The sequence below is a fragment of the Pongo abelii genome, chromosome X (assembly GCF_028885655.2).
Source record: "Pongo abelii isolate AG06213 chromosome X, NHGRI_mPonAbe1-v2.0_pri, whole genome shotgun sequence".
Lineage (NCBI taxonomy): Eukaryota > Metazoa > Chordata > Mammalia > Primates > Hominidae > Pongo > Pongo abelii.
The window spans coordinates 14642873-14657183 of record NC_072008.2 but is presented as its reverse complement, the minus strand read 5'-3'; the positions used below and the strand labels follow the sequence as shown (position 1 = coordinate 14657183).

The 14311-nt window shown below is 37.0% G+C and overlaps 1 protein-coding gene across 3 annotated transcripts in view; it reads right to left on the bottom strand.

Annotated features, from left to right (window-relative positions):
- The window catches only part of GLRA2 (glycine receptor alpha 2), a 299238-nt gene that overhangs the window by 128125 nt on the left and 156802 nt on the right, over window positions 1-14311 (bottom strand). For all 3 annotated transcript variants that reach the window (XM_054544349.2, XM_009234599.4, XM_002831396.5), the window contains 3 exons: window positions 12294-12376; window positions 9417-9554; window positions 7480-7694 (listed from right to left, as the gene is read on the bottom strand). In XM_054544349.2, coding sequence (XP_054400324.1) covers window positions 7480-7694; window positions 9417-9554; window positions 12294-12376 — 436 coding nt within the window. The remainder of the gene's footprint in view (window positions 1-7479; window positions 7695-9416; window positions 9555-12293; window positions 12377-14311) is intronic.

Here is a 14311-nt window from a genome sequence, read left to right as displayed (position 1 = left end):
TCTTTATTTTTTAGAGCTAAAACAGATATCCAAACAAATCTTTAAAAACTCCTACAGGTATCAGTCTTACTGTTTTCGTAGTTCTCTTACTGCAGTCTCTAGTTAGAAGCATTCTGGTAGGGGGACTAAAGCAAGACCAAATGTGGCAAAACTATGTATGGCCTCTTTCGTTTTAAATTCCAAGCATGTCCTGGGTTTGTCAGCTGCTTGAAATGGTCCAGCTGGTCTTAGTTGACCAGATGGCTGAAAAGTAAGGAGAAATTTCCTTATATAGGAAATAGGCCATCCCAGTTAATAATGGCGAAAGACAATGCCTCTGGATCCTTGCTTCAAAGAGACAGTTCTGGACCTGTCAGACTCATCTGCACACCTAGGTCATTCTAGCTATCCCAGTGTTTGCTTTCACTTCTATAGTCTCTGGGCTTCAGCCACAAATGAGGACTCAAGACACACTTAGGAGTGGCTGTAAATCATCTAGCTATGATAACAAACATGGAGTAAAGGAAAATAATCGTTTAATCTTATTTTGCCATGTGCAAAGCCCGCCTGATGTCTCAGTCTTCCATCTTCCATTCAATTCATCCTCATACTTTTCTGAGGATGGGAAAGACAACATGCAGCCTTTAGTCTGCCACTAGAGGCTTTATGCTCTAAACGGTTAAAAGAAGTATTGCCAGCACAATAGCTTCTTGGGGGTTGGCAGAGATGTATGTTTAAAAACCAATTTTATAGCTTCAAAGGGAAAGATACCGATGAAACACATATCATGCTGGTATTTGATTTTCCTGTATTTAGAGAAGGGATTGAACTTCTGAAAAACAAAAAATCAAGAACAAAAACACAAAAAGTATTGGTTGGCAGGAAGATAGGAAATTAACTTGGAATCAATAAACACAAGTTTCTTACTTGAAACGTGTTTAAAATGTGTGAAGCATGTTTGAAATGTGCCCAGATTTTTTTCTAGAAAGCCTTATTTTAAAAGTGTAGCCCAAATATTATGAGTAGAAGGTCCTCATTGCCTGGAATGCCCTTTACCTCCTCCTACTTCACCTACTTAATATGCCTCGTAGATTCAGCTCAGGCTTCCTCCTTCAGGACATTTTCCTAGGTCTGCTCCTGCTCTCTCTACTTCCTTTGCTCCTTCCCCCCCTCTTCTCTCCCTTCTTCACCCACCCATTCCTCCCTCCTCCACTTAATAGGTTTAGGCATCCTACTTCATATATCTTTCTATCCTCCGTTGTTAAATAATCACCATTCCAAATGCCTATCTCTGGCCTAGCAGATTACAAGCCCCTGAGGGTAGGGGCTGTGTTTTATCTTTGACCCCTAGAAGAATGCATGGCACAGATAAAACATTCGATAAGTGTTAGCTGAGTAAATAAATGGATGGATGAATCATCAATTGAATTATACTGGGAATACCCTTGATTACAAGTATTTTCAACACTGTTCATTTATTCACTGATTTACTCTTTACTGAGCACCTACTGTGAACCAGGTGTTATGCTGAGGGGTGGGTACACGAACATTTCCAAGAGCAATGAAGTCCTTGCCCTCATAGGGATAAAAGTCTAAAATTAAGAGTGTATATTTATATGTGTAACAGTATGGGAACAGGATATTCTTATTGCCTCAGCATTTTTACTAAAGCCTTACACTAAAGGGAGACGCTGCACATATACATGCCGGATACAGTACTTTCTAGAAGACAGAAAATGCTGTCTAGAGACTCTCATACCCAACACCCTGTATTATTACAGAGAACCAGACATTTGAAAACATTAATTGAAGTAATGGAATTTGTGGATGTTGACAGTGCTGTGGCATTCTCCCTGTTCTCCTAAAGATGGACAGAAGGTGGTTTATACCCACCCCTGTAAGAGAAGAGACTGGTATCTCTTCCATATGCCATACATTTGGTAAGCTGCTGAAATTCCAGCAAGATGCCCCTGGATCAGAGTTCTTAAGAGAATCTCTCATTTGTCTTTAGTATTTGGGTTTTATGTGAAAAAGTGAACACCAATATCTTTCTTACCTGAATGAATTTTGAAGGCAGTAGGTTAGGTGGAATACCCATGATAGCAGGGTGAAAGCAGAAAGATTAGCAGTTGGTTAAGTTGCATTTCTGTCATTTAGCAAGGCAATAATGCACAAGTTCTTAGTGAGCCTAATAAATGGTGTGGAAGTTAGCCAAATGTGAGTCATCTGGAAAACACATCAACCAGGAGGGCTATCTTATTGAGGAAGGGGACCTGAGGAGTAAGAAGTTGTATGGGATATGCTGCTAGGAGGTGATAGCTAAGGGGAGATGTTAAGACATCACCCAGAGAGTACATTATTCATCTGGAAACGGTGTAGTATGTGGGATGCCCTGGGAACTCCAAAGAACTCAAGTTCACCTCACAAGAAATCCAGCATTTGGGGGCTTGCCATTAGAGAAGGCACTAATAGTATACCACAGCGTCAGTCACATGTGACTTTCCTCCATCTTTCCCATTACTCTCAGCCCTCAACAATGGTGAAGTCAGCAACATGAGTGAGGAAAAAAGTTGGAAATACAGGGGAGGAACTGTGAAGGAACAGACAATGTGCTCCACATCGCTGTACATTTTCAAAGCACAAGTCAGGCCTGAGCATGCGGCAAGGGAAGAAAAGAGCATTGAATTGTACATGAGACTGAAGTTTTGTTTCAGACTAGATAATTTTTTAAAAGTCTGATAATAGACTATCCTAAAGTATCTGTTTGTCACTGATACTTTAGCTGTCTATTAAATTGAAAAATACACATTTGTACACTCTAGGTCTAATAGCATAGCATATAGTACTGAGAATCTATAGAATCCTCCAGGGGCAGAGAAGACATAGCCAAGTGAGGGTATTTAATGGCAGTGAGTGGGGGAAAAATTGACTCATATCTTATTCAGACCCTCTGGAACTTAACCCATTTAATCAACTATCTGTAAAAAACACACACGTGTGTATTTGTGCATACATACACAGTTGCCCCCTTGGTATCCACAGGGGATTGGTTCCAGGACCTTTGCAAATATGAAAATCTGTGGATGCTCAAGTCCCTTATATAAAATGGAGTAATATTTGCATATAACCTATGCACATCCTCCCATATACTTTAAATCATCTCTAGATTACTTATAATACCCAATACAATGCAAATATTGTATAGTTGTTATGCTGTATTGGTTATTTTAGTTGTATTATTTTTATTGTTGTTTTGCTTTTTTTGTTTTTTAAAAATATTTTTAATCCATGGTTTATTGAATCTGCAGATGCAGAACCTGCAGATATGGAGGACTAATTGTGTCATGTACACACATACATATGACAAACTTTGGTTAATCTCATTGACAGTACAACTATAAGTGAATAGTGAGCCATCCAAAGAACAGGACATCTTCTATTCATAAGGCCCTTTATGCATTTTCTAATATAACCTCTCATGCCATGGAACAGTCTTTTCTACTACTCCATGGACAGGGAACAGTAAGAATAAAAATAACCAGAATGAGATGAATACCGATGATGTAGAAAAACTGGGCTAAACAATTTATATAAGTACTGCTTCATCTCATCCTCATTTAATTTTTTTAAGGGGTAGATAACAATGTTCTCATTTTAGAAATCATGAAACAAACTTAGAGAGGTTGAGTGAAGTAAAGGCTCTAAGATTTAGATCAAGGCCTATGTTTCAAAATATGTCTTTGTTCATTTTTTTTTTATTATTATACTTTAAGTTCTGGGTTACCTGTGCAGAATGTGCAGTTGTGTTACACAGATATACACGTGCCATGGTGGTTTGCTGCACCCATCCACCCATCATCTACACTAGGTATTTCTCCTAATGCTATCCCTCGCCTAGCCCCCCCACCCCCCGACAGGCCCCAGTGTGTGATGTTCCCCTCCCCGTGTCCATGCATTCTCATTGTTCAACCCCCGCTTGTGAGTGAGAACATGCAGTGTTTGGTTTTTTGTTCTTGTATTAGTTTGCTGAGAATGATGGTTTCCAGCTTCATCCATGTCCCTGCAAAGGATATGAACTCATCCTTTTTCATGGCTGCGTAGTATTCCATGGTGTATATGTGCCACATTTTCTTAATCCAGTCTATCATTGATGGACATTTGGGTTGGTTCTAAGTCTTTGCTATTGTGAATAGTGTTGCAATAAACATACCTGTGCATGTGTCTTTATCGTAGAATGATTTATAATCCTTTGGTTATATGCCCAGTAATGGGTTCGCTGGGTCAAATGGTATTTCCAGTTCTAGATCCTTGAGGAATTGTCACACTGTCTTCCACAATGGTTGAACTAATTTACTCTCCCACCAACAGTGTAAAAGCATTCCTATTTTTCCACAACCTCTCTAGCATCTGTTGTTTCCTGACTTTTTAATGATCGCCATTCTAACTGGCATGAGATGGTATCTCATTGTGGTTTTGATTTGCATTTCTCTAATGACCAGTGATGATGAGCATTTTTTCATATGTCTGTTGGTTGCATAAATCTCTTCTTTTGAGAAGTGTCTGTTCTGTCCTTTGCCCATTTTTTGATGGGGTTGTTTGTTTTTTTTCTTGTAAATTTGTTCATATATTCTTAACTTCGCAAAGTCTGCTTGAGAATTTTTGGAAAGGGAGACGTACTCTAGAGAAATTCCAGTCCTTTATAGTACATGTAATATTATTATGAGATTCTTCTGTGCATTAAAACTCAAATACTTTTCTGTGTAACTTTCACCCATGGATTCTGCTTCAACTCTGATTTACTAGGTTGGTACAAAAGTAATTGCGATATTTGCCATTACTGTTAATGACAAAAGCCACAATTACTTTTGCACCAACCTAATATCTTCAACATGGCCTCACATGGGAGAACATGGCTGATCATTAATTTATCCATTCAATGAGAATTTATTGGTCATCTAGTCTAAGCCACATACTGTTCTAGGTGTTGAAGTTAACAGAATGAACAAGACAAAGTTCTTGCCTGCATAGAACATATATCCCATCAAATATCTTCTCATAGATCTTCCCTCATTCACTCTAAACATGCTCAGTACCTTCTTTTTTCCCATTGAAAGTTTTTAAAAATTAAAAACTATATATATGTTATCTAGAACACAGTGGGCTACACTCTTATGCAAATGTATTTATAATTATCATACTTACAAAAGCAAAAAAGAAAACTCTAAATATCTAATATGGTGTAAAAGTTTGATCTCAATTTTCTGTGTGTGCATGTGAGTGGGCTTGCCCATAAATGCACATGGAAAAAAGACTGAAAGAAAATACACCAAAGTCTTAACAACAGTTATTTAATGGTTGGTTCACATTAATCATGTTTTCTGTATTTTCTATAAAAAACATCTTATTTTAAATTGTAATGTGCATGTGTACTCTGTACGGGGCATTGAAAGAGGCCCTGAAGTAAATGTACAATCACCACAGTGGAGCATCTGGTCAGGGATTGCAGTGTTTATAAATTAAAATGAGTATTTACATGCATGTACATGTATAAGTAACTGTATGACCAATTCTTCATTTTCCATGACTCACTTTTTATCCCATGTGTTTCACACCATCATCCACATAAGTTACATTTCCTCATGGTCAGTTGAAAGCCAACCATGTTTAATAACAGCATAAGAAAAGTACACGGAGGAAGATAAACCTAATGGTGGCAAAAGGATAACCGCCATGAGTTCAGAGCCAAGTGTAAAATGATTTTTGATTATACTCTCTTTTGGTTTATCTGAGTTCCTGATTGCCTCTACATACAAAGATCCCTGATCAGTGAACATTTATTTAGCAATAGTTTTGACCACTGATGCAGAATCATAACAGCTTTATAAAATGAATAACAAATTTATAAAAACTCAAACTCCCATTTTGAAGATAAATGACTACTCTTTTCATAGCAATGAGCAGTTGGAGGCTAAATGTCTTATATTTTGACATTATATGCTTACAATTTGTCACCAGTACTTTAGCTGTCTATTAAATTGTAAAATATATGTTTGTACATCCTGAGGTTTAATGCCATGGCATGCAGTGACGGCAATAGCTAATAACTAATAAGAAATAAGCAAATGAACCTGTTTGGGAGGGGCACAGAGTGGATTAAAAGTGCTATTAGGTAAAATTGATTTTTGATTATACAGGTTAAAAAAGCTGTTAGTATTTCTGACATCTGTATTCCAATAGAAAAATAATACAGGTACATTATACTATTTGTTATTCTAGAAGATAAAAAAGTATTAGAGATACCTCTATTCCTTTCTCTATGACCATATAAAACCTAATGTTTATCTTTGGAGGCATGGGACTTAATAAGTTGTGTAAATATTTCTCCAGTATTCAGCCCACCTCTATTATAACCACAGACCTCCTCCATATGTCATCTTATCTTCTGGACATGGGAGATAATGTGGAACATGATCTAACATTTCTCATTATGTCAAATTCAGCACAACCAAACATAAACTCAAGCCAGCAAAAATATGGAATTACATCTTCATTATTTTCTGGAAATGCATTTTGGAGAGACTGCTCAACCAGTATGAGACAATGTACACTGAATCCTAAATTGAACTGATATTCTGGAAAATTGAAGCCAATGGCTCAGTATACTCAGTGAAATGGGGAAGCACACACAAAGGCACACTTCTGAGGTGCTAGAGCATTTCAAAAGTGGGACATTCATCATTACTTGCTTAAGCAATATTTACAAATGCAGATGGCCTGCTTTTTATAAAAATAGATTACACAGCCACTTGTGGATTATTATTTGAGGTGCTATAAAGTGTCTATATGTCCCTGATATCGATCCCACACTCCTCTGTCACCATGCCACAGTTCTAGGAATTTGCACCGTTTTGGATGACTCTACTGTTCCTTCTCTGGGTAACTGTGTCCCTCAAAAATAGTAGCATATCAGCCATTAAAGGAAATTAAGGCATAGCAATGTTTCATATATCAGATTGCTGTACCCTAATATTGTACATTAATTTCTTACATATATTCATTGATATGGCTCTTCTGTGATTTCCAGGAGCCTAATTCAAATTTTTATGACTATAAATGACTTCACTGAACATATGAATTGCAATAGTTTCACGCATAAATTGCATCAGTCTTACTTCAATTCTTGCAAGCTTCATGGCTCATAAACAACCGAGATCAAAAGCACTCAAGGGCTTCCTAGAGTCTCTAAGCCATGTTTCTGCCTCTACTCATTTCTCTTCCCTCTCAATACTAATTTCCCTTTCCTCTAAATGATATGATTTTGAGGGTTCCCCGTGTTCCCAGATCCTTGATTCTCTCAAACTCAGCTTTTTGTCCTCTTAGTGCATTCATATCTATGACAGTGTCGTAGGGTGGCCAACATTTCTGTCCTCACAGAACTCTCCAGCCCACAAGACCTTTGGGAACCTTTCATGCCATCTGTTATCAAGCAAGATTTCTTACCTTTGGCAGAGATGCCCTGGAGCCTGAACTCTGGGTGGTCATCGTTAAGACTGTGGTGATGCCCAGTGCGACCCTGGCAGGGGCTGCATCCATGTTTATCCAAAAGGAAACCCAGGACAAAATTACTATAAGCAGGCTTGGGATGTACATCTGGATCAAATAATATCCCATTTGGCGTTCCAGATGAAACTTGACCTCAATGCAGGTAAACTTTCCTAGAAGGAGGAAATGATCATTTAAAGTCCAGTCTGAATTTATATTTCCAATTCCATTATCCCACGTTGCTTAAAAAAAAAAAAAAAAAGACTACTGCAGATGGATTTGGAAGATTGCACAAAATGTTCACCCTACGTAACCAATTCAACTCTTCTCCAACTGAACCAGTAATAGAAATAATTACTGTGGAATAATAGTGATAATAATAGTGTGAGAATGTGTGATCTAAAGAGTCACTGGACCAAAACCATAAAGCATATTAAATTTTTAAAATCTGTGCTTGCTGCAGCTTGATTGTTTTAGACAGAGCTTCAGAATTTACAAGACTGACAGAAAATGACCAGTGGAAATAAAATATTCAAATTTTGTGGGGTTATATGTAATATATAGTATATTATATATTAATAGCATATACTATATAGCATATAATATGTAACACATGACATACACTGTGTAATAGTTGAAGCCATTTCCTCCAAAGTAGTACAGTTTACATAAAACTACAAAGTATTTAAAGAACTGTGTATTTATCATTGTGTTATTAATGGCAAGAGAAAAATGTACATTTGTATAAGCCAGTGTATAATCTAGTCATTGTAAAAATTTCCTAACCTTCCGGGTGATTGCTTCAGGACATTTAGCATATGCTTAGGAACTATGTACAGTGTTTCTTTACCTGTAAAAAGGAGTTCATATAAAGGTATTAAAACGTTTAACATTTAAAAGATAGATATTCCTACCCCTTCCCAATTTTTTTCTCCTTAATTGATTTGGAGTTAGAACTCCAGAAGGTAATTTTGCTTAGTCCATACAGATTACAAGATATAGGGTTGAATTCTTCTTAGTCAGAAAAAAAACATCCTTGGAATCAGGTTTTGGTTACTTCATAAGTATCACTGTTAGCTGCTGGAACAAGTGTGCATAAACTGTTTTCCTCAGCAAGGGACCTAGACCAGTTACTGGACAAACCATCATGTCTTGATTGTCTCTCCATGATCAGCTTGCATGGTATTGAACACCATGGTTTTTCTTAAGAAAAACCGTCAACTTTTCTGGACAGGTAAAATCTTCCAGAAAACAACGGATGCCTATTTGTTGCTACCATCTACCTCAAGTTCTTCCTCCACCACCTGCCCCCCAACCCCATGTGTCTGTCAGCACTACTGGTAACACATGACTTTAGAGCCAGCTGAATTCCTGCCAGCTGACTTTCATCCAAACTTCTATTGCTGTCCAAGACTGAAGAACACAACAGCTCTATTTCTGGGTTTACAAAGACATGTGTTATTGTTGCTCTTTTCCACTAAGGCACTAAGGCAGTAAGACAGTGGGTGCAAATTGACCTAAGCATCCAATGGCAAGAGCGGATGCCAGAAAGGAGCCAGAATTTATGTTTTCTGCACCACTAATGAGGTTTTCTACACCTTTCCTCAGACTCATTCGACAACAGATGGTCAGCTAGAGAACAGCAAAAGATCCTAAATCCTCTCTCCTTCTCTCTGTGTTCTGGAGAAATTACCTCTTGTGTTTGCTGACCTATTCCAGAGAGTATAGGAATCTTATCTGTTGAGGGAGTTTTGAGCCAAATCAGGTCTGTGCCACATAGGTCTATTTGCCTGGTAAATATGCAGCAATTAAAGTAATGAGATATACACCAAACTGCAAATGGAGCTCACTTGTGTTTAACAGCTGGAAAAAAAAAAAAAAAAGAAGAAACTTACCAGTGTTGTAGTGCTTTGTACAGTAGCCAAGTTCCTTCTCTTCTTTCAAAATAAACTGGGGCAGGGTCAATCCTTCAGCAACTTGCACTGGACCATCACTTAACCACTCAAATATCAGGTCATTCATCGTGTACCCAACTGAGGTAAAGAAATCATAGTGAAAATTGAATATGGCTTTCCAAGAAAGCTTGAAAGTCTACCCATGTAAAGAAACAAACAAAGAAACCGTCTAAAGCAGGCATATGCTCAGTCAATTCAAGAGCATTCTTTATAAAAGAGCTGCAATCATCACTACAACTCTGTGTCATTGGAGCCAAAGAAATTTAAGACAGAAAGCTACTTATGGATGGATTTTTTTTCTGTGTAATGAAAGAATGGAATCTAAAAAGTCTATTGATTTCTGCCTTTTTATTCACTAACTCTTTCTGAAGAACAAACAAGTAAACAAACATAAAAATCCTTTGAAGATTGTCTTTACTTGCAAGAGCTGAGGCTTTGGCAATCCAATAAGACAATCCAATCCACAGTGCCAGTCTTAGTACTTTAAATGAAAACCATTCTTTTTTTAAATGAGAATGAATTAATCACGGGCCTGCCTAAAACATTCCCATTACAGACTTGGCCCTCCTCCTAGGGTCTATTAGCTTTGCATTCAGAAAGCTTATGTTAAAGTCCTTCTACTTTAGCAAATGGGGAAGACTATTGGCAGGTAATCTAAGAGGAAATTGTGGAATATGCAAATTAAGAATATTCATTTGTGCTAGTGTCTTGCTAAATGGGCCCACTCATCACAATTATTAATATGAAGTAAAACAGATTACCTATTATGAAAGATCATATTTTTATATAACTTGAACCATCCAAAGTAAAATTGTTATCAGTTTGGTAATCCAAAGTTAGCTCTTAGTCTCCAAGCTAGGTCATCATCTGTCAATTTTTTCTGGATCTTTCTCTACCCTAAAAATGAAGCCTACTCTTCTTTCATGCACCATTTCTCTACCTTTTCCCTTTGTTTGTAATATTTGAACTTTTCAAATAAGAGTGATGAGGTCAGAGGATATTATGTGAGGTCTTGGCTGGCCAAAATCCTCAGCATGTTTTTTTTTTTTTTTTTTTTAAGTTTATGGATTCTTATTCTTATTTACTGCAAGATAGTGACTCACCAAAGCTACCCAGAAATCAATGGCAAGTTTAATTGTAATCTACTTTCCTGTTTCTTTGGACTACCTTTTCAACATAAAGCCAAAAAAATAATAATAAGAAGAACATGGAAAGCAAGGAGATACAAAGAGGCCCTATACAAGCATTGGTGGTCCACAAAGAGAATGGCAAACCCTATCTGTATGAGTACACCTTGGAAACCTCCAGCAAATACTGCTCTAAGCTCACAAAATTCCCCACGTTCTTGTCTGGTGAGCTTCTCGTTGGCCACCACAATAAAAGTTCTTGTCAGTCACCCTGAAGCCCCAGCATGGGGAAGACAGCAGAGGTAAAGAGGTGGGGATGAAGAAAGTAATATTGGGATAGAAAAGGAAAAAAATAATAATTCCCACCCTTCACATCCAAAGTTAGTGACAAACATGATGTTTCTTTGATTTCATTATTCATGCCAGGACTGAGCTTATTTACTAATTCAAATTTTCTAAGCCTTGGATGAGCATCAGTTGACAGCTATGGCTACTGTTTTACAGAAAAAATAAAAGTGTTGGGTTGAGTCAGGGGAGATTTTGGAGCAGTAGAGAAAACAGAAAGAAGGAATCGTGTAAGAAAATGTTTTTCTCAGCTTTTTTCTCAAGAGAAGGAGCGATAAGGAAAAAAATGAATACATAAGGCCTATTTTAAATCAGAAATTTTCATTCTATCTATGACAACTTCTTAAAATAAAGAGGTTTCATCATTTTGTTTATTTCTCTGGGATGTTTCAAGGGAAATCCATAGTGATTTTAGATGATCAGAATGAAACCAACCCTGTCACTACCTCTTTTTAAATAATAGATAAGTCTTTTTACACATATTATTTTTCTAAACCAAGAAGTTAAAAGTATTTCCTTGCCCATGCCTCATTAAATCTCTTAACGTCCATGTAGGTCAGTGGCACTTATTATTCTCTGCATTTTACAGACAGAGAAACTGATAGACCAAGCCAGAAAGAAATTCATGTCTCTTAACTGAAAATTCTGTTACCTTGGAGGCATCAGCAACTTATGGTGACACGTGTCAAAGATTTTAGTGGCATCAGGGTTAGGTCATAAAGGGGACAAAGTAGATGGCCTTTTTCTACTTGCTTCACCATGCTTTTGTGTATCCACTGCTTATCTAAGAGAAATGCCTCTTATTCTATCTTATTCCATCTCATCTCATGCCCCTCATTCTTACATCCTCCTCTGGCCAAGGTCCTTATGTCTTGTTCTCAAAGCAATTATCCCTTCCTGCCAGAATTCCTTTTGGGGTGATGGTCTATATGGGCATAAGATGGAAAGAAATTCAATTTTCTGATTAAAGAGTGATTCACTATAAAGATTTAATGACTAATAATTTTAATTTTCTCAGGAGACATTTTCATTTCAATGAAAAGCTTACTAAATCAGGCTATTTTTTGGGCAGGGGGAGAAAGACAAGTTATTTGGCATTTTACTTTGAAAGGTTGTCTATGCTGTATTGATAATGAGATTTTGTATGACGGACATGCACGCGCACACACACACACACACACACACATACACACACACACTTTGGTTTGTCTTTCCATTAGGATGTTGGGGTTTGGTCAGTATATAGGGAATGAGTTGTAAGGGTCCTTTCTCTTTAATGACATACTAAAAGAACCAGGTCATTGGTTAAAACAAGCAGGGAGTCATTTCAACAGTGGTCACTTACAACTCTCCAGCTGCATTGTACAGGTCTGGACATCCATCGGAAAGTTCTTCAAGTCCATGGGACAGGATAAGGTCAAGGTGAGTCTTAGCAAACAAAAAAAAAATTAAAAACCATTTTTAAATCTATGAAGTCCAGTGGTTGAGAAACAAACAAAATACACTTGGCATTAAGCAAAGTGACATTGATTCAAATAATGAAATCTAAGCTCCAACTCAGGGCAGTGCTTTTTGTTTTTAAAATGAAGAACAGTCATTGATAAATTTTTTAAATATTGTAGTATTTCACCATAACCTCTTACTCTCTATTTTTCATCTTCCAGCCTCTGATTCTCCCTCCTTCCCCAAGGAAGGAGGTGCTGTTCTCAGCTTTGTACTAGAATAAACAAGACCACTGAGATATAACATAACAAGAACAATAGGCTCTTACCCACACCAATGTCCAAAAGATATAAAGTTTATACTATTTTAGAATTATACCTTGGACTTTGCTTCAAGGACAGAAATGATGTAATAAGTATAACTGATCATGGTAAGTGCTAGTTCTTCTTACATCAAATGGGCAAATGCTTAACTCCACAGTCTTCTCATTTACTACATGGATGGGTTAACAATATATTGTAGCATTTATTCTAGAATTTTGATAATTCTGGAGCAAGTAGTTCTTGAGCTAGAAAAACCCATTTAAAGGTCATGGTTTATTTCATTAAGTCCCACATATTTATCTTTGTTTTTATTGCATTTGTTTTTGGGTTCTTAGTCATGAAATCCTTGCCTAAGCCAATGTCTAGAAGGGTTTTTCCAATGTTATCTTCTAGAATTTTTATAGTTTTAGGTCTTAGATTTAAGTCCTTGATCCATCTTGAATCGATTTTTGTATAAGGTGAGAGATGAGGATCCAGTTTCATTCTCCTACATGTGGCTTGCCAATTATCCCAGCACCATTTGTTGAATAGGGTGTCCTTCCCTTACTTTATGTTTTTGTTTATTTTGCATGGCAAAAGGAACAGTCAGCAGAGTAAACAGACAACCCACAGAGTGGGAGAAAATCTTCATAATCTATACATCTGACAAAGAGCTAATATCCAGAATCTACAATAAACTCAAACAAATTAGCAAGAAAAAACCAAACAATCCCATCAAAAAGTGGGCCATGGACATGAATAGACAATTCTCAAAAGAAGATACACAAATGGCCAAAAAAGATATGAAAAAATGCTCAACATCACCAATGATCAGGATAATGCAAATCAAAACCACAATGCAATACCACCTTACTCCTGCAATAATGACCATAATCAAAAAAGTCAAAAAAAAGTAGATGTTGGCATGGATGTGGTGAAAAGGGAACCTTTCTACAGGGAATGTAAACTAGTACAACCACTATGGAAAACAATGTGGAGATCCCTTAAAGAAAGAAAAGTAGAACTATTATTTGTTCCATAGATCCCACTACTGGGTATCCACCCAGAGAAAAAGAAGTTATTATATGAAAAAGATACTTGCACACACATGTTTATAGCAGTACAATTCGCAGTTGCAAAAATGTGGAACCAACCCAAATGCCCATTAATCAACAAGTGGATAAAGAAACTGTGGTACATATATGTGATAGAATACTACTCAGCCATAAAAAGGAATGAATTAATGGCATTCACAGCAACCTGGATGGGATTGGAGACCATTATTCTAAGTGAGGTAACTCAGGAATGGAAAACCAAATATCATATGTTCTCACTCATAAGTGGGAGCTAAGCTATGAGGATGCAAAGGCATAAGAATGACACAATGGACTTTGGGGACTCAAGGGGAAAGGGTGGGAAGGAGGTGAGGGATAAAGGATTACAAATTGGGTTCAGTGTATACTGCTTGGGTGCTGGGTGCACCAAAATCTCACAAATCACCACTAAAGAACTTAAGTCATGTAACCAAATGCCACCTTTTTCCCAAAAACCTATGGAAATAAAAAAATTAAAAAGAAAAAAAAAAGGAAAAACAAACTACTCATTATCTTACAAAACA